Raw genomic sequence first — 21,865 nt, 5'->3', positions numbered from 1 at the left:
TCAGCTCACAGCTCAGACACTAGGGCCTTTTTTTTTTTGCACTGTAATATCAAAGTTAAGTGAAAGGGTGAGGGGTTTGGTTACACCTCACTCAGCCTGATGACAAGTCAACCACAGAAAGATCATAGTTTACATTCAACCAGCAGAGGGCGAGTGTGTCTTTATATTAGTATCTTATCAACAATGAAATTACACTTTAACAAGTATAATGCTTTAGACTATCAGGGAAATAAAATGCACACATGATCATTCAGACACACAAACATTCCTACATCGGTTAAAACAGTAGTTAATTTTAAATAGGTGAAACAGTTAAACATGCATGTAACATTTGAACAGGGAAGGGAAATGACACTACTATTAAAAGAGACAGGAGAGAAAGAAAGGAAAGCATAAATAAAACAAATAAAAACGTTTAGTTTACAGTGAGAAACGTAACATAAATCATATTGTGTTAGGCTCCAAACAATGCTCAGGGAAGTCAATTCTACTTTTTTTTAAAGGAACCTTTCTGCCTTTTTTTCCATACATATATATATACTTTTTTTAGACATTTTGTTTTTGTGTTTGAGTAGATTTTTGGTGGCTCTGTGCTTGGACTGTGAGGTGAACTGAAGCTGCCTCAGAACGTTGCTCCTCCACTAGGGACCACCGAACACACACCACCCGTTTGCTGAGACCCTAAAAGTACTGCAAGCCCCTCACTGTTCACCAGCCACGAGCTTCAATTAACTAGACACTGCTAAACTCTCACTGCTATCTAGCAACCAGTCACTGATTGTGGCTCGCCACAGCTGGTTACAGCTAACTAGCATATAACCCAGCTTCTTAAAGCTAGTCACAGCTAGCCACAGCTAGCGATAGATGAGGTTGCGCTAACAGGGTCTAGAAGGGGCTTCAGATGTAGAGGGGTTACCCTAGGGTCTAGAGGGCGTGGCAGGTCATCTGAGCACTGCGAGGGTTTCAGTAAACACGGTGTGTGGCTGCGGTGGTCTTCTCTTCCTCCACTAGGGGGCGGGGATGGGCTGCAGAGGCGGGCAGGGGGAGACGCTGCCTTCCTGTCTGGGCGCCAGGACACTGCATAAACCCCGCCCCCGGTCCTCCTCCTCTCCTCCTCCTGTTCCTCCTCGTCCGCCCGCAGGGGGCTCAGACTCTTCGTTGTACAGACGTTTGATTCCATCGAAGAAGTCGTCCACCTCCATCACCTCCACCTGCACACGACGTACAGCAAGAAACAACTATCACACCAGTATAACCAAGAGGTAGTAAACACAAGAGGTAGTAAACACAAGAGGTAGTAAACACACACCAACAACACCCCTAGTTACACTAGTGTTGTGGGTACACACATACAACCAGAACTAGGTGCACTAGTATAACTGTAACACACACACACAATTACAATTAGGGCATTTAGCAGACGCTGTTATCCAAAGCGACTTACATCGGTTAATACACACATTGACACACCGACGGCAGAGTCAACCATGCAAGGCGACAGCCAGCTCGTCAGGAGCAGTTGGGGTTAAGTGTTTTGCTCAGGGACACAACAACACTGGGGATCGAGCTGGGGATCGAACTAGCAACCTTTCGGTTACAAGACAACTGCCCTACCTCCTGAACTAAACCGACCCACACACGCACACACACACACACACACACACACAGTTACTCAACCAGTTAAAGGAGTCAAGTCCCTTGCGTAACTAAACCAGGTGGAGGAGTTAAGTCCCTTGCGTAACTAAACCAGGTGGAGGAGTTAAGTCCCTTGTGTAACTACACCAGGTGAAGGAGTTAAGTCCCTTGTGTACCTACACCAGGTGGAGGAGTAAAGTCCCTTGTGTAACTACACCAGGTGAAGGAGTACCTTGCGTTTGGCAGAGGGCTTGCGTCGCACGCTGAGGGTGTGCAGATGGGGGCGGTGGAGCTGGGCAGGTAGAAGAGGAGGGGTGGGGCTGGAGTGGGAGTGGGGGGTCCCCGCCCCCTCGCTGGAGGCCGGGTCTGGAGACAGGAAACACTCGTCAACACCCCAGGGAGGAACATACTTCCGGGAAAATATATTATCCATAGATCAGAAAATACACAACGCATGTGTGAATCAGTACTCTCTTGTATTAGACAATGCTCCGTGTAGACACTCCACACGCTCTGGTTAATGCATCTGGTGTATTTCAAGTGAGTGTAATGTGAATATATGACCTGAGCACAGGGCAGACCAACAGCATAGGGAGCATTGGAACATGCTAGGCGCCCAAGAGGCCTGAGGGGACGCACTACTCACGCCCCCATCACCTTAATAGATGCACCTCTCATAATTACATTGAACTCTCAAATTAAATTGAAAGATATTCCTCTGATTCTGAATGTAGTAACTTACAGCAAAGGAAATCTCTATGGGTGTAATAACATTTGCTGGACACAAGGGGCAGCATACATTCTTAAGCCTAAGGTACAATGATCGCTAAGACCGGCTCTGTTTGCAAAGAATTTTGAAACAAGACGGACCAAAACACAGTGTTTCAACTAACAGATGAGGACAAAGTTAATCATGCGGTTCACTACCTTGTGTTGCGGTGGAGAGAGTGGAGCCAGGGGCCGGGGGGGGCGGGGCCCGGCGGGGGGGGTCCTGGCGGGGGTGGTAGATGTACAGCGTGTTGGGAGGGAGGGAAGCTCTCTGAGTGGAAAGACGACGGGACAACTGCTCTCTGCACCGGATCAACTCCCGGCTGTCCATCTGAGAGAGGACACAAAAACCCACTGTTATATCCTACACCAACAGACTGGACAGTGGGTTTGTCAAAAACATCTAAATAAGATTATAAGAACACGTTATTCAGACAGACAGACAGACAGACAGACAGACAGACAGACAGACAGGTACCTTGGCCTTGCTTAGCAGGTCTATGGTAAGTATCAGCCAGTCAGAACAGCAGGATTCCAGCTCCAGGGAGATGAGAGACAGAGCTAGCATGGAGCCGCGCACCTGGAATACACAGGGTATATTCAGAAATTCTTAAGTTCAATTCCTTTCAATACCTTTAAAAAAAATTCTAATACCAGTACGACTTCAAGCTGCGACTGAAGCGGCGTAAAGTAACGAGTAAGGTAATGAAATGACTTTAAAAACTGCCCAACACAGAGAGAGACATACTGAGAGAAGGGCTCTGTGCAGTAATGTATGTGTGTGTGTGTGTGTGTGTATGTGTGTATGTGTGTATGTGAGACATACAGACAGAACAGATGTAGGGGGTCATTAGTCAGTAATGATGTGTGAGCAATCAAAAAGAGGTGGCCCTGAAGTAAGCACAGGTGTTAACATTAATGTTATTAACATTAATGAAGCTGAAATACATTAAAGTAACTACCATGTAGGGATGCACCGAAATGAAAATTCTTGGCCGAAAGCCGAAACCGAATGTGGCTCTTTCTGTTTTTCATTCGTTTTGCTTTAATTTTTCACCACTGCATAAATCAAACAATTAAAAGTCCTTTATAAACTTTTTTGTCTTGCATTCCAATATAAAAAATCAATTACAAATTTGATAAAAAATATTTATTTAATACTGAACGTTTTCTAACATTCCAGCAGACCTTATAGCAAGAATTCAAGAACAATGTACCTTTAAATAAATATATATATTTTTTTTATCCAAAATAAAAATGTTCTGTGTATTTTTTTCGGCCTTTTTACTCCTTCGGCCGAAACGGCAAATTATTTTTTGGGCCAATTTCGGCCGAACATTATCGGTGGCCGAATATTCGGTGCATCCCTACTACCATAGGGGAGTACAGTATGTATTGAGGGGGAGTTGGAGCCTTGGCATCCGCAAATAAAACCCAGGAGACTCAGTTTAACTGTCAAACCCCACGCTGCAAATCTGTTTCGCTTCGGATAAAAGGGTTTGCTAAATGCCAGTCACCTTTACATTACTCGTTTTTAAACAATATCTCAATGCAATTAGAAGACATAGGCTGGACATTTGAATGAAACATCAACCTACGCATCAAAATTTGAACCAAGTTTTTCAATTACCGTAGGTTGTACATTTGTGAGTGTATACTTGTTGTAGTGTGTACCAGTGTGAGTGTGTGTGTACTTGATGTAGTGTGTACCTGTGCGAGTGTGTGTGTACTTGTTGAAGTGCATGCCTGTGTGAGTGTGTGTGTACCTGTGTGAGTGTGTGTGTGTACTTCTTGTAGTGTGTACCTGTGTGAGTGTGTGTGTACTTCTTGTAGTGTGTACCTGTGTGAGTGTATTTGTAGTGTGTACCTGTGTGAGTGTGTGTGTACTTGTTGAAGTGCATACCTGTGAGTGTGTGTGTACTTCTTGTAGTGTGTACCTGTGTGAGTGTGTGTGTACTTCTTGTAGTGTGTACCTGTGTGAGTGTGTGTGTATTTGTAGTGTGTACCTGTGTGAGTGTGTGTGTGTACTTGTTGAAGTGCATACCTGTGAGTGTGTGTGTACTTGTAGTGTGTACCTGTGTGAGTGTGTGTGTACTTCTTGTAGTGTGTACCTGTGTGAGTGTGTGTGTACTTCTTGTAGTGTGTACCTGTGTGAGTGTGTGTGTACTTCTTGTAGTGTGTACCTGTGTGAGTGTGTGTGTACTTCTTGTAGTGTGTACCTGTGTGAGTGTGTGTGTACTAGTAGTGTGTACCTGTGTGAGTGTGTGTGTACTTGTAGTGTGTACCTGTGTGAGTGTGTGTGTACTTCCTGTAGTGTGTACCGGTGTGTGTGTGTGTGTGTGTGTGTGTGTGTGTACTTCTTGTAGTGTGTACCTGTGTGAGTGTGTGTGTACTTCCTGTAGTGTGTACCTGTGTGTGTGTGTGTGTGTACTTCTTGTAGTGTGTACCTGTGTGTGAGTGTGTGTGTACTTATTGTAGTGTGTACCTGTGTGAGTGTGTGTGTACTTCTTGTAGTGTGTACCTGTGTGAGTGTGTGTGTACTTCTTGTAGTGTGTACCTGTGTGAGTGTGTGGTCGGCCAGGCAGTGGTGTAGCCGGCGGGTGAGGAGGGAGAGGTGCTGGGAGCGACTGCCCCCCACCAGAACCATGGAGCCCCCACACACCAGCAGAGCATGGAACTATAAGGGGGGGGAGAGAATCATCATCATCATCATCATGACATCATCATGATCAAATACTGGACAGGAAGTGAGTAGCAGCGGACGTACGATCTGCAGGAAGTGGAGCGGCGTGGCAGTGTGGAGGTTCCAGTGCAGCTTGTCCAGGATGACCCGCTCCATCCGCCGGATCTCAGAGACCGTACAGTCACAGCCGCTGGAGCCAGCCAGCACACTGACGCAGGGCACGCACTGGAGACACACACACACACACACACACACAGACCGTACAGTCACAGCCGCTGGAGCCAGCCAGCACACTGACGCATCACTGTATCTCCTGCTCCTACTGCCAGAAACCTCGGTGTGGTACTGGACAATCAGTGATGCTGCACCGCAAACATCACTGCGGTGGCCTGAACCTGCAGATTTGCACTTTCCAACAACCGCAGAATCCGGCCCTTCCTCACAAGGGAAGCAGCTCAGCTTCTAGTCCAATCACTGGTCATCTCCCGCCTCGACTACTGCAACTCACTCCTGGCTGGACTTCCTGCCTCTGCGATTAAACCCTTGCAGTGCATCCAGAATGCGGCAGCGCGCTTCGTGTTCAACCTACCGAAGTTCTCCCATGTGACCCCCCTCTTCCGGGACCTCCACTGGCTCCCTGTTGTAGCTCGCATCAAATTTAAAACGATGGTACTGGCATACAAGGCAGTCGATGGAACTGCCCCTGCCTACCTCCAAGAATTGGTAAAGCCACACACCCCAGCTCGATCCCTCCGCTCAACTACCTCAGCTGGACGTCTGGTACCGCCATCGCTAAGAGCTAGCAAAGGTCGATCAGCAAAGTCACAACTTTTCTCGGTCTCAGTGGTGGAACGAGCTCCCTGCCGTTCTCAGGACCGCAGTCGCTCACTATCTTCCGAAAAAGGCTCAAGGATCACCTGTTCAGAGTCCACCTCGACTCTGCCTAGCCACCCTTCCCCATCTTGCCACCATTGTACATTGTATTGTATTATAGTACTTGACTGTGTAGCAACATTGTATTGTATTGTATTGTATTGTATTATAGTACTTAACTGTGTAGCAACTGCAGTAGCTGCTTTCTCTTTGCTGTAACACGGGGACTTGGTTAGCCTAGCGATTGTTGTACTTGCACTTGGTTCTATGAACATCCTTTCTGTACCGACAGCGATATATTGTTGCACTTCTTATGACAAAGTACTTATTGTAAGTCGCTTTGGATAAAAGCGTCTGCTAAATGCCCTAAATGTAAATGACGCAGGGCACGCACTGGAGACACACACACACAGACCATACAGTCACAGCCGCTGGAGCCAGCCAGCACACTGACGCAGGGCATGCACTGGAGACACACACACACACACACACACACACACACACACACACACACACACACACACACACACACACACACACACACACACACACACACACACACACACACACACACACAGTAGGGCTTTGACTTTTGCCCAAAAATCATATTCGAAATTCGTTTATTTATTAATATTCGAATATTTATTAATAATATGTTGACCATTAAATGCCTTCAGTAAGACCTATATGGTATAAAACTTAAGTTGTATATATTTTGTCCACCAGAGGGCAGTGTATCAGTCAAATTGACGTTGACTGCAGCTTGCCGATATGTAGTGTGACAGGTGGGCTCTCAAGTTGCTGGTTGTCCCGTGGTATGAGAGTTTGGGCCTAAATATTCTACATATTACTTTATCCTTGCCGGTTATTTTCCCCAGTATTTTTTCGAACCCAGAAAAGTAGCGCCACACTTTGCTTTTGAAATGGGCAGGAGTGTAAATTTCTTTCTCCTCCTCGGGGGCTGTTGTCGTTGTTGACGCGGCCATTGTTCTGCTATAAAATACTAAATTGGCGCAAACCAAGACGCAACGCCACCGACAGGAGCCCAGATTACCAATAATAGCCATGCTAATGTAGCCTGGATACCAGCCTGAACTCCGCCCACAAAATATTTGGTCTGGGAGATTCAGTCTGGAATTGAGCTCGTTGGGAGGTATTAGGTCAGATCAAAAAGTGATCTGACCAATCAAATTGTAAGGGCGTGCTTTATACGTTGATGGACAGATGATACACATTAACGTAATCAACCACGTCACCAAAGAGCGCTCAGCGCTTTTACTTTTTTTCCCAAAAATGCTGACCGTGTTACCAATTTGTCCGTGTATCCTTAAATTCTTTTTACAAAACAGGCATAAAACGTTTATGTCCATCTTCTTTTTCTACTTCTTCGAACGTGCGCTCAGTTGAGTTTGTTTGAGAATAGCTGTGCTTCGCACAACATACGTCACATACTACGTTAATCTGATTGGTTTTAGGTCTATCCAATTGAGCGAAGAGGCATTTTCCTTCCTGGTTCCGCCCTATAATCACAGCCCAATGGTTCGGTCTCAGACTCATATTCTGACTAGAATTATGAGTATGACATCGCCAGGCTAATGCTAATGAGCTCGCGATTCACAACTTCACCAGGCGTGAAAAAGCCTCGGAATCTGAATTAAAAACAACATTCAAGCAAAGACATTTACAAAAAAGAATGCCCATAACAGGTTCGAATATTAAGGGCTGCTTAATAATCGTTTGAATATTGATTTATTTTTTGATATTCTAATTATATTCGAATACCGAAGTTCGGAGTCAAAGCCCTAATATACAGAGAGATCCACAAATCCGTTTCTGTGTGTGTACCTCATCTTCCTCGCAGGTCTTAGCAGCCAGGAAGAAGCAGGCGATGGCGATGCAGCGTAGGTACTTGGGGCGGGCCTAGAGAACAGAAAGACAAACATCTTAACCAATATCAGCGCTCGGTCATGCCTTTGACTTGGACCACGGACCACCTGAGACCAACTTCTAGGTGTCAACCCAAGGAAAGGTTTCCAGATCCTGCTGTGCTGCCAAAGAGGGAGAAAACTGTTGCTTGAAAATATGTTAAATCACTAATGCCGAGCTGAGCTACTCTAGCGCTAGCGTCTCTGGGTACAGCTCTAGTGTTTACCTTGATGGGGCCTATAAAGCGGTCCAGGATGCTAATGGCTAACGCTAGCGTCTCTGGGTTCAGCTGCAGTGTTTACCTTGATTGGGCCTAGGAAGCGGTCCAGGATGCTAACGGCTAGCGCTAGCGTCTCTGGGTACAGCTGCAGACTGCCGTGGACCTCTGCCAGCCAGCGCACTGCCTCGTCTCTCTGGGCCGGGGAGATGTCTGTATCCTAGGAATCACACAAACAAACCACATCAAAACAAACCCACAACGTCAACGCCAACAACAAAACAGCATAATCACAAACAAATACTTCCACACAAACAACACAAAACACAAGTGTTTCTGTTGGATACTAGCGCCGCTGTATTTGTAATGACAAATTATATTTGACGCCCCAGAGGTAGAAACCTGCATCATAGGTGCCCAGTGCCCACCCCTGCACCCCTCTCATTGTAATATTGTCATTATTGTCATTGGAGAATTACTGTGGAATAATACTGATAGCAATAATGTTTTAGAGAGTAATAAAATATGCATGATGATTGGCTCCTATCTGTCTTTAGATGCAGCCAGCCTTAAGAGAAACAACAAGTGATACAACCCTTGATGCATCACCATTCCTGCTGGGATCAATGCACCAGCTGAATCACTGATCACAGTAGAACCTCTCTGTGCATAGTGTTAGATCACATCACCATCAACCAATGCCAACAAACAAATGCATGCGCAGTGGCGCACCTGCTGGGAGATCCATGTGTTCAGTTGGTTCACCCTGTCCTCATTAGGACCACAGGCTATGGTGGAACATTGCCCACCCTTACCGTAAGCTAGCATGACCTGCTAGAAGCTAGCATGTATTTTTATAGGCTAACAGGGCTTGTATAGGGTGGTTTGGTTGTGGGTAACAGGGCTTGTATGGGGTGGTTTGGTTGTGGGTAACATGGCTTGTGTGGGGTGGTTTGGTTGTGGGTAACAGGGCTTGTATGGGGTTATAGGCTAACATGGTTTTGGTCTTGTTGAGGTTTTGCCGTGGTTGACAATGTACCAAAAGTTAATCATTACCTCTATAAATGTTCAGAGAATTGTTAACTCAAACTTATAACTGTTTCCAGCAACAACAACAAAAAAATTGTAGCTGTGTTAAGTATTGGTTCATTGGTTAAATTATCCTTCCAACACTTTCATGTTCATGGTGTGATGTGGTAAAGGGTGTCCGTTTGTCTGGAATGTGTAACAGCACACGAGCAGAGGAGGTCAAAGATCAAAGAGCACTTGACCTTGTGAGGTAGGCTACCCTGTAACTGGACACCCTATCAAACCTCGACTTTCCTTTTATAACAATCAACTCTTAAAAACCCTTGTTCTCTGGTTCAGTTCAAACACAAAACCCCCAGCAGGACAATCCATGTTCTTTAACAAAGAGCCTACACATCCAGGACTCATACAGAGTGAAGAACTGTGTCTACATTTACATTTGGAAGCTACACTGAGGGCTTGGAATGCTGTGAATCCACTGGACCGAAGATATGAATCTGACCCGGTGAATGTGCCTTGCTGCTTTGCTAATACCCTGTAGCTACAGAAGACAGCTGGCACTAGAACCGGTCGACTGGTGATAGTAGGTCAAGCCCACTGTAAACAATAGAAGTCTGATTATTCGTAGCACTGGAGCTAACCCCAGAGCAAATAGGATTCTGGCCATCTAGCAGCTAACCTCAGAGCCAATAGGATTGGCCATTTAGCAGCTAAACCAAAAGCTAGTGGGCTATGCATCTAAACACAGAGCTAAGAGGCTAGGCCATGTAACACAAGAGATAGCCCCAGAGGTAATAGGCTAGACCATGTAGTAGCTAACCCCAGAGCTAACAGTCTAGGTCAAGTAGCAGCTGAACTCAGAGCTATTGGGCTAGGTCTTGCAGCAGCTTAATCCAGATCTCATATTGTAGGCCAAGTAGAAGCTAAACCAAGAGCGAATATGCTCTGCCATGTAGGAGCTAAACCCAGAGCCAATATGATAGGCCATGTAGCAGCTAATGGTGTGTTCCAGATGCCTTGTACACTACCTGCACGAGTTGCTCTTGTGATGTAATTTCCTGGCTTGTAGCACTTATAGCGTTCCTGTTTTTCTTTTTGATTGTGTCATGTTATTGGCTAGTCATTGTTATTGTTAGCTACATTAGCTTCTTTAGCAAACCAACTTCAAAGCAAACAACACAATTTTACATTGTATTGCACACCGTGCAATGCATAAATTGGTGACCGGAATAAGTACGGTCACCACGTACGGTCAGCCTCACTGAACTTGGTATACTCTCAGAATTCTAAGTGGAACCGACCAAAAGGTTCCTCTGTGAAATGCCACAAGAAAGCTTGGCGATTTCCCCACTTGCAACTCATGCAAGTGGTCTCCAAGGTATCTGGAACACACCATAAGGCCGAACCATACCTGTGCAAAGTGACCAATGAGAAGGAGGCAGATCAAGTGACCAATGAGAAGGAGGCAGACCCTCACCTGTGTAAAGTGACCAATGAGAAGGAGGCAGACCCTCACCTGTGTAAAGTTACCAATGAGAAGGAGGCAGACCCTCACCTGTGTAAAGTGACCAATGAGAAGGAGGCAGACCCTCACCTGTGTAAAGTGAACAATGAGAAGGAGGCAGACCCTCACCTGTGTAAAGTGACCAATGAGAAGGAGGCAGACCCTCACCTGTGTAAAGTGAACAATGAGAAGGAGGTAGACCCTCATCTGTGTAAAGTGACCAATGAGAAGGAGGCAGACCCTCACCTGTGGGGAGGGCTTCTTTGGCACGTAGGCCTTCCACATCATGGCTTCCCTAGAGACTGCGTTCTCCAGAAGAGAACACAGCCTCTGGCGCTCCCAGGGTTCGGTAAATTTCATCTCTACCTATCCTGGTCGAGCCAACCTCCCCAGCAGATACAGCTACCTGGAGGTACAGAGAGAACACACACCATCAATACAACACAGAGACACACCTTACATAAAGGAACATGTATACAGCAAGGGCTTCCAGGTGATGCCAGCCCCCTCAGCTTTGCGTCTTGGTCCTGCATCACCCTCTCAGGGTTTATAATAATGACAGGCTCTGGGTTTATTATGCTGGTCATATTGTGTCTACTTAACTCAATCATTTCACACAAAATAAAAATATATATTTGATTGATTAAAAAAAAAAAGAATTGTTTACAGATGAAAATAGCGTCCATAGCTACGGTCTTATATTCTTAGCAGCATGTTGTAATACAGAAATAACAGACCTCTGGATTAGAATCAAGTATTTTAAAAAGTGTAATCAAATATAACCAATTCTTACAAATACAGACTCAGTGGAAACACTTTATAACTAGGTTATGGGCGACCAGTATAGATACTCATGGGAACCATTATACACCTAACAATAAAATTAATATATTGCAAGGTGTCTCCGTACACCTTAGACGTTTTGGTAAACGCCTCTGCTTTTGTAAACTCAGTAACGTTGATATAGAATGTGTGTATGTGTGTGCGTGTGCGTGTGTGTGTGTGTGTTGTTGCCTTCAGTGCTTGTGTTTTTGTTCTCCACAGGTGTAGTGGAGACATAGGGCATAATACCGTAGGACAAGTTTATAATATGATCTTGACATTGGATTTAGTGTTTTTTGGTTTTATTATTAAGACTATAACCCATTGCAGTCACTTATCTTGTAACTGGCTTGAGAAAGTAAAATGATTGAACCGAAAGTACAGGGATTTAGAGACATAGTTATGATACCATATTACAGATAAGAGGATAACAACAACGCATTATACAACTAAGACTTTATGTGCAACAGTTAGTGGAGCTTCAAGATACTATGAACCATAATAAAAATACAACAGTGTCTAAAGGAGACGATATATTACATGGAAATTCACATTACATTGATAAAGACAGGCAATAAACCCTTTTATACCTTAATTTCTTTATAAGTATGCACTAAATGATGTGTAAGCTACACTTGTGTAGGAGGGCTTTGAATGTAGGGAAGAGAAAACATTTGAAGCCACTTCGATGAAGAAAACTGAGATGACGGAGAGAATATACTCTACGTCAATACAATATACCTAATCATAGTGTATTTTAGGAACATACAGTCTATATTAGGAATTAAAATGTACTACATTTGTATACGATCAAAGTTTAACAATATCAACTGTAAAATATTATTTTAATTTAGGTTTACTTAAGGTAAAATCGCTAAACAGCAGGTGTAGTAGTAACTTGGCTTCGGCTATTACCCGGAACGAAACACTTCAGATGCAAATAACATTTTGTTGATAAAATATAAATATGTATACACAATAGCTGTCAATCAATAACATTTAACAGTGTTTTATCTGTGAGTTTGTGAGGACAACGGTGCTGGGTAAACGCAGGGACGTTTAAGCTCCGTTGTATTTCGGGTACATAGACGGAGCCCTACCTCCCTAAAGAGCCTTACTGTGTCCAGGTCATAGACGGAGCCCTACCTCCCTCAAAAGCCTTACTGTGTCCAGATCATAGACGGAGCCTTACCTCCCCGGCGAAGCGGCGAAAACCACAGTTGGATTTCATCCGGTCCACACGATTTAAGAAAACAAAAGGGGTGAATTATGTTCCCGTTTTTCGTTTACTCTTCCATTTTGGCCTCCATGTTTCTCTTTATGGGGGAAAGGGGGAGTCCTTTTTTTAATGGATATAAAAAAGAAGGGACGTCTGCGCCTACTTCCGACGAGGGGAAGACAGAAGACCCGCCCCTCAAACGCTCAGTTACACTCCGTTACCAAAGAGTGACTTCTACATCATACATAATAGACTCTCACATTCCATTCTATGCAAAGATAACTTGATTTAATAAATACGTACATTTATTTATATAAAATAATTAAATAAATACATATATAAATTAAAGATGATTAAACTAGTAACTACGCCATTTTTGTATAAGGTCCATTGCAGAACACAACGGAGGTTAGAAGTTAATCTTTTGAATAAATTAAATATTTAACCCATGTCCTTGCAAAACAATGGTAAAAAAAAATACAACCGTACAATGCTGTGTCTATTTTATCTTAGTATGATTAACGCTCACGTTTCAAAGGCTTATCTTCAGAGAAAAAAAAAGGACAATGAAATGTATACATTTTCTGTGCCTCCAGGGGCCAATCACAGGCTTGCATTTTGGGCGGACTTTTTGAACGCCCAAATATCGCGTTTTCTGATTGGTTGGTGACAACGACAAGAATGTGGTTGTCTCATAACAACGCCTTAAAACGTCTAATAAACTACAAGCGGTTGCTCCTTTAAAAAAAAACTTTTTATCATCAGAAATACAGCTTTCTAATATTACGAACATATATGTGTCATACAGAGCATACATTATCATTTATTCTTTAATGTTTGACGTTAAACACCAAAGAAGGCTGTGTCCCCTCCCACCGGGCCCCCTCTGAACGCTGTAGGTTGGTCCCTAACTACATACATCACAGTGTGGTTGCGAACCTCCTGAGGGAGCCCGCTGATTGGCTCCTGGCTAAAGCCATCACGGTGTGGGCGTGTATCTCCTGAACGTCAACAAAAGAGAAGAGAGAACCGAGAGACACAGCAGAAGAAAAGGATTACCAAATAGTAAGCTGCATATATGTGGATTTAACGCAGAATTACAGGTACATATTTCACATTATACTTCGAGAAACATCTTACCAAAGCGAAGCTAATATTACATGTAAGATAAAAACACATTAACCACAGAGTATGTTGATAGAGCAGCTCTTACTAGGTTAACCCGTCAATCATTGTCATAGTCCAAGAAAACAAACATCAGGAATATGGAAGCGAAATTAGGTTATAGCGTAATATTTAGAGATGGTTGATTTTGCACCGTGTTTTGATGTTAAATACCCGTGGTAGAATATGTATTTATTTGTGGGGTATCGTTATTGTGTTGTTGTCAGTCGTTGATCATAAAGATCATGGAAATGTAACAAACCAAGTGAGAATCCTCCACCTTCATTCATTGCCAAATCAATCATCCATCGTTCAGGTTTATGGTTGTGTTTTTAATATCGTTTAATATGATTTTATATGGTGTAAATCCAGTCTGTTGTTTGTAAAGGTCACTTTTCGATGAGGTATTTTACACTTGGATTTGGGTGTAGACTAAATTGGAATTTCTCAATCACCTTATCGATTTGGTACTAGCCCTATCAAGAATGTGGTTATTCTCATTATTATAATATCTCCCGTTATACCTTACATTACATGGTAACCGACCAATGTTGATCAGCTGAGCTGAAAATGGAAAGCGTCCCCCTCCCCCCGTCTCAGGACGCACTACTACTACTGAAAGCTCCTACACCTTTAACCTTATATAACCATATACAACACCGCTGACGACCTCAACGAATACGAATCATCTATATTAAACAGTTCTGTGATATTCGGGTTATTTATCACCGATTGTATAGCGAGAATCCCGAGTGGTCTTCGAGCTAAGGAAGGAGAAGGGCTCGGAGGAAATGTGACACCGAAAGCCCAGCTGGGGCGGGGGGCGGGGCCGGGGCCTGGCCCTCTGGTGGCGGGGCCAGGAGGTGCGGAGACGACTCGGTCTCCTGCGATAACATGAACATAACATGACGTCTGTTTTCGCAGTGACGACACTGTGCTGAAGAACAATACAACAACATGGACGCCTTCAAGTTGATGAAGGAACTGAGGGCCAACTATGAACAAGAAGGGTATTATATACCGAAGGAAACGGGGTTGAATTTGATTGAATCTACAGAACAGGTAATTATTATTAATAGTTATTCATATAATTAACCTTATTGTCATGATTACAGTTGACAGTATTGTGAAACTTAAATTAGAAGGAAAAGTTCTACTGGTTGTAAAGTGAATTTGAATCATACCACAGGTAATTTATAATGCCACGCCTACTAAGTGACATGGTATAGAGTCCTACTCATTGGTATACCATCCCTCCCCCTGGTTGTCAGTGAGTTGACCCTGTTTGTGTGCTTCCAGAACGGCGCGGGGATCTCGGCTAAGTGCCGAGACGCCCAGGTGGAGGACCTGTGGGGCCTGAGCAGCTTCTTCGGCTACAGCACGCAGACCTTCGTCCTGGCCGTCAACCTGCTGGACCGCTTCCTGGCGCTGATGCGGGTAAGACTGCCCAGACCGGACCCCATGAGCCAGGCAGTAGCACGCACACCCTTCCAGGACACGGAGGTGTCCAAGGGCTGGGAAAGCCTCCTCTGGAGCCGACCCATGTCTTTATAAATCATAGACCATACGTCTGTACGTTTGGGTCCAGTCTTAAGTGAGTCTGACACCAGATCTGTCGGCGATGCTATGTCTGGGCGTACCTGACGTGCGTCCCTCTCCCAGGTGCAGCCCAAACACCTCTCCTGCGTGGGCCTGAGCTGCCTACACCTGGCGGCCCAGCGCAGCGCACCCGACGCCACGCTGTCCTCCGGCCACGAGCTGATCCGCATCGGCCAGCGCCGCTTCACCGCCTCCGACCTCAGCCGCATGGAGAAGATCGTGGCGGAGAAGCTGCACTTCACCAGCAGCGCCGTCACCCCCCTCACCTTCCTGCACCTGTACCACCAGGTGGCCCTCGGCCAATCGCCGTCCAGGTCAGCGGATGACACCACAGTGTTTACAGTTCAAACACAGTCATAGATAGCAAGATATAAAGCGATATCTAAGATATAAACCCGTTATAAATACCTAAAAACGATCAGGTCAAGGGACCAGTTTATAACCGGTTATAAACAGCATATCATCAGCATGGAGTTCGTAAAACAATTTCGGTTTTGGTTTGTTAGGTAAAGTTAACAACTTTCCATTAGGGGAACATGTCCAGCTGAAGATGTGAGTAAACATGAGTCAGGTGATGTCTGACTATCAGTGATCCTCCATGTAACACTGAACTCCTCTGATAAGCTGCCATCTCAGACCTTACATAACCAGTTGTGTATTTAAAGGACATACAGTCCGCACATACACCCCAAAGTGAAACCAGCCTGTGAACCTGTGAATGTATAGTGTAACTGCGTAGTGCTTTAAAGGGTTTGTGTGTATGAACTATGTACATAGTGGTGGGGTGTGTAGTGTTTCTAAGTGTTTATGTGTATATTAACAGGTTTTAAGTGTGTATGTATATGGTGGGGTTTCTAAGTGTGTGTGTGTGTTGCTGACAGGAAGGAGGTGTTGAGTCTGGAGAAACTGGAAGCTCAGCTAAAGGCGTGTCTACGCTGCATGTCGTTCTCTAAAGCGAAGGTAGGAAGTTTCCTCCAAGCCACGTAATTGTCCGCACATACTGGATACAGAAGTGTGTAAACACGGCTTAGAGTCTTCATACTCTCTCTCTTTCTCTCTCTCAGCCTTCCGTGCTCGCCCTCGCTCTCCTCCGTCATGAGATCAAGGCCATCCAATCAGAGGACATGTGGGAGATGACCTGTCACGTGCAGAGACACCTCAAGGTACCTTCCCCCACTCCTCATCTTCCAATAGGCCTTCACCTAGCTTGACAGCTCCTCCAATAGGCTTTCAATGAGCTATTGACATAAAGAAGCAAATAAGGGGAACTATTGACAAGTCAAACTCATCATCTTGGAAATCAGTCATTCTGTTTGTTTGAAATATATTGAATGCCTCTTAAACTAATCAATTACATCTAACTGTATAAAACCAAATAGGTTACAATAAGACTTATCAGTTAAGGAGACTCCCTTCTAGAGGGCAGCCCTGTAGTAAAGGGGACGGAGATCCAAGCTGCGTTGGGCTGCTGGGCCAAGTCAAACCAGTCCAGTGTTTTATAACGGGAAACACACCACTAGAAACCCAAGATGAGCTCCCTAACGAGTCAGTAAGGGCCCTGGGTTCCAGGTGTTTCCCAGTAAGAGCTCTGGGTTCCAGGTGTTTCCCAGTAAGAGCTCTGGGTTCCAGGTGTTTCCCAGTAGAGCCCCGGGTTCCAGGTGTTTCCCAGTAAGAGCTCTAAGCGTCCTCCTGTCAGATTGCAGACGCAGAGCTCCAGTGCTGGGCCGAGCGCGTGGCCCGCTGCCTGTCGGACTACGCCTCGCCGCGCTGCAGCCGGCCCAACCACAAGAAGCTGCTGTGGGTGGTGTCGCGCCGCACCGCCCAGAACCTCCAGAGCAGCTCCTGCAGCGTCCCCGACCTGCCCACCATCCCCGAGGGGGGCTGGGACCCCAGCCAGAGGTACGCCCGCACAGCAGCCAATCACAGCTCACCACCACACCGTCTGGTCCAATCACACACCATCTACACCTGCTAGCCCGCCTCCACTTCCCATGGCCATTGATATGAAGACACTGCGGTTCAGGGGTCTACCTCTTAAGGTGCTCAGTAGTTAGAGCAAGGCAGGGGGGATATATTATATGAGGGGTTCTATTCCCTGTTTAGCCCAGGAGGTAGAGCAAGGCACTGCATTTAAACATAATAAATTGTAAGCCGTCAGTAAACTCAGTAAACTGGAAAATTAAGTAGAAGTTTGCAGTCTCCCTGGACTTCCTTGTGTTTAGTCAACCCTGCTTATTCAATTACAACGAAGCCCCCCCCTCCCGGTACCTGACACGGTCACTAGATACAACTGGCTGCAAGAGCCGCCTCTCATTGGTTGGGGTTTAGGCACGAGGACAGAGATGTTATGTTTAGGGTTCGCCCATCGGTCAGATTAGGGGCCGGGGCTGGACACAAGTGGGGCAGTAAAGAAAATAACGCGAGCAGGCTCCTTGATGACCAGGCGTGATAGGATAAGATAAGGCCGCCATGTTTCCATGACTTCAGTGGAGTGGCAGACCTTGATCACTGTCATTTAGATGTTTTCATTGGGGCTCTCCATGCTGTGCTGATACAGTCAAACAGGGTTATTAACGCCGTGTTCTGTGTGTTCCAGCGAGGACTCCAGCGAGGACCTGAGCTCCGGGGAGGAGAGCCTGAGCAGCTCATTGGAGGGAGAGGGGGCCTACTTCCCCCTCCACCTGCGGCGACGACGCTAGCTCCCACTAGCCCCCACCAACCGGCCCCCCCGTCCAAGAGGGAAAAAGCCTTTGTTCCGTCTCTTCTCCCCCTCCCTATCTTAATTTATTGTTGCGTGGTGTTGTGCGACCTTTCCTCGGGCTGCACTAGAGAGAGCGGGCCGGTGAACTTGTAGACACGTTAGCTCGGTGGCTAGGTTAGTATCGAGCAGGATACGACGGCCGCCTTTGCATGCTCCCACTGGATCTCAGGATAACTTCTAGTGGGCCCGGCTGTCGGACTTTAGGTTTACCCCCTTGTATGCAAATTGAAAACAATGGATGAATACACATGCAATGTTAAGGCTGAGCAACGAGTCGGCTAGCCAATGGGTGACCATGGTGGCTAACATGGTTAGCCAAAGGTAGGGGTTGTGTTGGTTAGCTAAACGTAAAGTGGGCCGGTTAGCCAAACGCACAGCCGAATATTTAGCCAAACTCATTGGGTGTTTTTGCCAAACGTTCAGTTAGCCAAACGACAAGTCAACGCCATTGTATTGACTGTTATGAAAAATGTTTTCTACTAGGCAAGGCATTTTAAAACAGATCATTTGCACAATTATCTTGGATTGCAAGGTTTTATGATGCCTGGTCGCTAGCCCGAGGGGAAAAGTAGCTCTGACGAAACCTCTGTGAGAACATCTTCCTAGTTCAGCGTGTAGCGTTGACAAGGTGCCTTGCTCATGAAAGAGATGTCAAAGTCAACGTGAGGATGTGGTCTGCCTGGGTCTGAGAAGGATTGGTTGTGGTGCGCATGGTCGGGTGAATCTCAATTGCCAACCTAGTATGTAGTGTTATTTAAGCCTGTTTGCAGGGAATGTTGTATGGTGACAAATATTGGACAGAAGTCTCAATGTTAAAAAAAAAATACAAAATGTAAAAAATGTCGATACAAAAACAATGTAAAACTGTAAATAATGTTAAAAAAAAAAGACTGTGAATAGTTATTTGTAGATATGTTATTTATTCCACTTTGTCATCTATAAGAAAAAAAAAAATCTTATAAAAACTTTTATTTTTAAACTTGTGTTTTGACTATTTTTGCCTCATTTTGACCACACTGATTTCAGCAACCGAGACCAACCAGAAAATATTAAGTACGTGACTAAGAACCAGGTTTTATTAAGGCACTAGCACGGTCACACCTCACAATATGACTCCTATGAAGACTAAAGTTCACTTTGGTAGCAATTTACAACAAATAAAATATTTGATGGTAATTACCGGTTTAAAGGCTTCAAATTCCAAGCACGATGCATCATAATAAGGAAGTCATTACATCATGAAACCAAGCAAGGTGTGTCCACACGCCCTTCTGATGAAAGGCTGCAGACGAGGCTGAGTCATGAGGCGTCATTCTGGCCAGACAGGATGCTGCTCCTCCCCCTGACGTACAAACACACTTCTGTCGAAATAAAGAAATTACCCCATGGCCAAAAATAATGTATGCGTGAATTCAATACATGACAAATAAAGGTGAGGGCATTTTCTTGCTTATATTTTTTTTTTGTGAATAGTAAACATAACTCATTCAATATGGTCCTTTGACATTGCGCTAGAAACTATATCGAAAAATATAAAGGGTAGGCCTTTTGATATTGTTGTGAGGATATTCATGATCATATCCCCAGCCCTAGCCAGGAGTTCCACAACGGTTTAAACTCCCACTCTCCCACTGTCAGTGTTTCCGTGGGGCCGACCGACTGCCCTGTCGGAAACCCTTTTAGCATCACAGTCGGCGATCCATTGTCCAAACAGAGAGCCCGGCAGCTGTGGCGTGCAGAGGGCTGTCAGGGCGTTCGGCACGCTTAGAATCCGACCTGCCGCTGAGGAGCCCCGCTCTACAGGACACAAGAAGCCCAGACAGCTCCGTGCAGCAACACAGAGCGGATTCTTAACAACATTAATAACATGGGGTCGATTCCCCCCCCCGGTCCTCCAGGCTGAGGACGGGGGGCTAGTGGACTTACTGCGACCGGGAGACCCCCAGCAGAAGGGCCCTGGAGCCCCCCAGCGGCCCTCTGGTACGTACACGGGCGGTGCTCCTTTACATCCAATCCAGACACTGCTAGCCAAAACGAACCCTGCATAATCCAGTTGGCCGCTTCTGAGGGGCTTGGCGTCCACGCCGTCAGGCCGCACGGTGACAACATTCTGCGTCAAGGAAGCCTCCAGCTTCTCCTCTGCGTGGTTAAAACAAAGAGCCAGAGTGCTGCCCGGAGTCAAATTAAATATTAAAATCCCATCTGAGACCTCTTCCTCTTGACCGCCGTCTGGCTTCCAGGTCGGCCGAGGAACGCCTGGGACGCCTGGGACCGCCTGGGTGTGCGAGGCGTGGGGATGTGAGGCCCAGGGGTGTGAGGCCTGGGGGTGGAGGGTACGCTACCCCCTGCTACCAGCTGGCTGGAGGAGGAGGGGGGCACCAGGTCGTCCTCCACATCCAACAGCCGGGGGTGTCGAGGAGGGCCTTCCTAGGAACATCAGGTACATCGCATTACACATTGAATACACACCAGATTACACCTCGTTACACACCAGATTACACCTCGTTACACACCAGATTACACCTCGTTAGTCGTTACACACCAGATTACACCTCGTTACACACCAGATTATATCTTTTTACGCCTCTGGCACGAGGGGGCCATTGGATGCAGGATTCCTTGTGACTTTGTTGTTATTAGTCATCCAGTGCTAAAGCAATGCCTCTACCAGTTAGTCGGAATGATACAGGAGGAGAGTCACGCATGTAACTACAGTTCTATGAATTCCGGATGAGTTTTCTTGTCACTCAGAATCTGGGCGAGAAAATTCTGAAGGGACCAGGGGCATTTCTGCTATTGGGCTGATAGCGCCCCCCGTTACCCAGGTCACAACGTGACAACGTTGTGCATCCAGTGCTGAAGCACTGCCTCTGGCAGTCATCCCGAAGTCATAGAACCGTAGTAACATGCGTAACTCTCAAACTACACTAACTGGTGTCTCAACGATGCCTTTCCCGGCATCCAGCTTTCTCAGAACTGTACTCCATCAAACTCCCATGCCCCCCAAATAGAGATTTACACCATCCATGTCTCTCATCGTCTTCCGCTTATCCGGGGTCGGGTCGCGGGGGGAGCAGCTCAAGCAGGGGGCCCCAGACTTCCCTTTCCCGGGCCACATTGACCAGCTCTGAAGGGGGGATCCCGAGGCGTTCCCAGGCCAGTGTGAGATATAATCTCTCCACCTAGTCCTGGGTCTTCCCCGAGGTCTCCTTACCACTGGACGTGCCTGAAACACCTCCCAAGGGAGGCGCCCAGTGGGCATCCTTGCCAGATGCCCGAACCACCTCAGCTGACTCCTTTCTATGTAAAGGAGCAGCGGCTCTAATCCTAGTTCCTCACGGATGGCTGAGCTTCTCACCCTATCCCTAAGGGAGACGCCAGCCACCCTTCTGAAAAAACTCATCTCGGCCGCTTGTACCCGCGATCTCGTCCTTTCGGTCATCACCCAACCCTCATGACCATAGGTGAGGATAGGAACGAAGATCGACCGGTAGATCGAGAGCTTTGCCTTGCGGCTCAGCTCTCTTTTCGTAACAACGGTGCGGTAAAGCGAACGCAATACCGCCCCCGCTGCTCAGATTCTCCGGCCAATCTCACGCTCCATAGTACCCTCACTCGCGAACAAGACCCCGAGGTACTTGAACTCCTTCACTTGGGCTAAGGAC

General features: G+C 46.1%; 3 protein-coding genes across 4 annotated transcripts in view; 1 reads left to right on the top strand and 2 right to left on the bottom strand.

The window, feature by feature from the left end:
- Positions 1-283: 283 nt before the first annotated feature.
- On the bottom strand, positions 284-12,902 carry ccni (cyclin I). The gene is made up of 10 exons (XM_056578337.1): positions 12,650-12,902; positions 10,882-11,041; positions 8,188-8,322; positions 7,805-7,879; positions 5,171-5,311; positions 4,961-5,080; positions 2,882-2,983; positions 2,563-2,734; positions 1,868-2,001; positions 284-1,211 (listed from the first exon to the last, which is right to left on the bottom strand). Exons 2-10 carry the CDS (start codon positions 10,993-10,995, stop codon positions 1,008-1,010), a joined length of 1,197 nt encoding a protein of 398 aa, XP_056434312.1. The 5' UTR covers positions 10,996-11,041; positions 12,650-12,902; the 3' UTR covers positions 284-1,007.
- Positions 12,903-13,662: 760 nt separating this feature from the next.
- Positions 13,663-19,179, top strand: ccng2 (cyclin G2). Of its 2 annotated transcripts, none has more exons than XM_056578336.1 (8): positions 13,663-13,741; positions 14,765-14,902; positions 15,140-15,277; positions 15,503-15,753; positions 16,321-16,399; positions 16,504-16,602; positions 17,136-17,338; positions 18,036-19,179. In XM_056578336.1, exons 2-8 carry the CDS (start codon positions 14,798-14,800, stop codon positions 18,136-18,138), a joined length of 978 nt encoding a protein of 325 aa, XP_056434311.1. In that variant the 5' UTR covers positions 13,663-13,741; positions 14,765-14,797; the 3' UTR covers positions 18,139-19,179. The 2 variants fall into 2 exon arrangements, with proteins under 2 accessions (XP_056434311.1, XP_056434310.1); XM_056578335.1 differs by having other exon boundaries at positions 13,663-13,779.
- Positions 18,201-21,865, bottom strand: part of taf1c (TATA-box binding protein associated factor, RNA polymerase I subunit C) — a 59,830-nt gene continuing 56,165 nt past the window's right edge. Inside the window, exon 15 of the mRNA XM_056578333.1 lies at positions 18,201-20,627. Coding sequence (XP_056434308.1) covers positions 20,391-20,627 — 237 coding nt within the window. The 3' untranslated portion in view covers positions 18,201-20,390. The remainder of the gene's footprint in view (positions 20,628-21,865) is intronic.

Source organism: Gadus chalcogrammus, chromosome 19 (assembly GCF_026213295.1).
Source record: "Gadus chalcogrammus isolate NIFS_2021 chromosome 19, NIFS_Gcha_1.0, whole genome shotgun sequence".
Lineage (NCBI taxonomy): Eukaryota > Metazoa > Chordata > Actinopteri > Gadiformes > Gadidae > Gadus > Gadus chalcogrammus.
Note: the sequence above shows the minus strand (reverse complement) of the source record. Positions and strands in the feature narration are given on the sequence as shown.

Coding starts and splice junctions, on each gene's coding strand:
- ccni (XM_056578337.1), bottom strand. CDS start 10,995: ATGAAATTTACCGAACCCTGGGAGCGCCAGAGGCTGTGTTCTCTTCTG. Junction 8,323..10,881: donor CAAAGAAGCCCTCCCCACAG/GTGAGGGTCTGC, acceptor TGTGATTCCTAG/GATACAGACATCTCCCCGGC. Junction 2,002..2,562: donor TCTCTCCACCGCAACACAAG/GTAGTGAACCGC, acceptor TCCTGTCTCCAG/ACCCGGCCTCCAGCGAGGGG.
- ccng2 (XM_056578336.1), top strand. CDS start 14,798: ATGGACGCCTTCAAGTTGATGAAGGAACTGAGGGCCAACTATGAACAA. Junction 15,754..16,320: donor CTCGGCCAATCGCCGTCCAG/GTCAGCGGATGA, acceptor TGTTGCTGACAG/GAAGGAGGTGTTGAGTCTGG. Junction 16,603..17,135: donor ACGTGCAGAGACACCTCAAG/GTACCTTCCCCC, acceptor TCCTCCTGTCAG/ATTGCAGACGCAGAGCTCCA.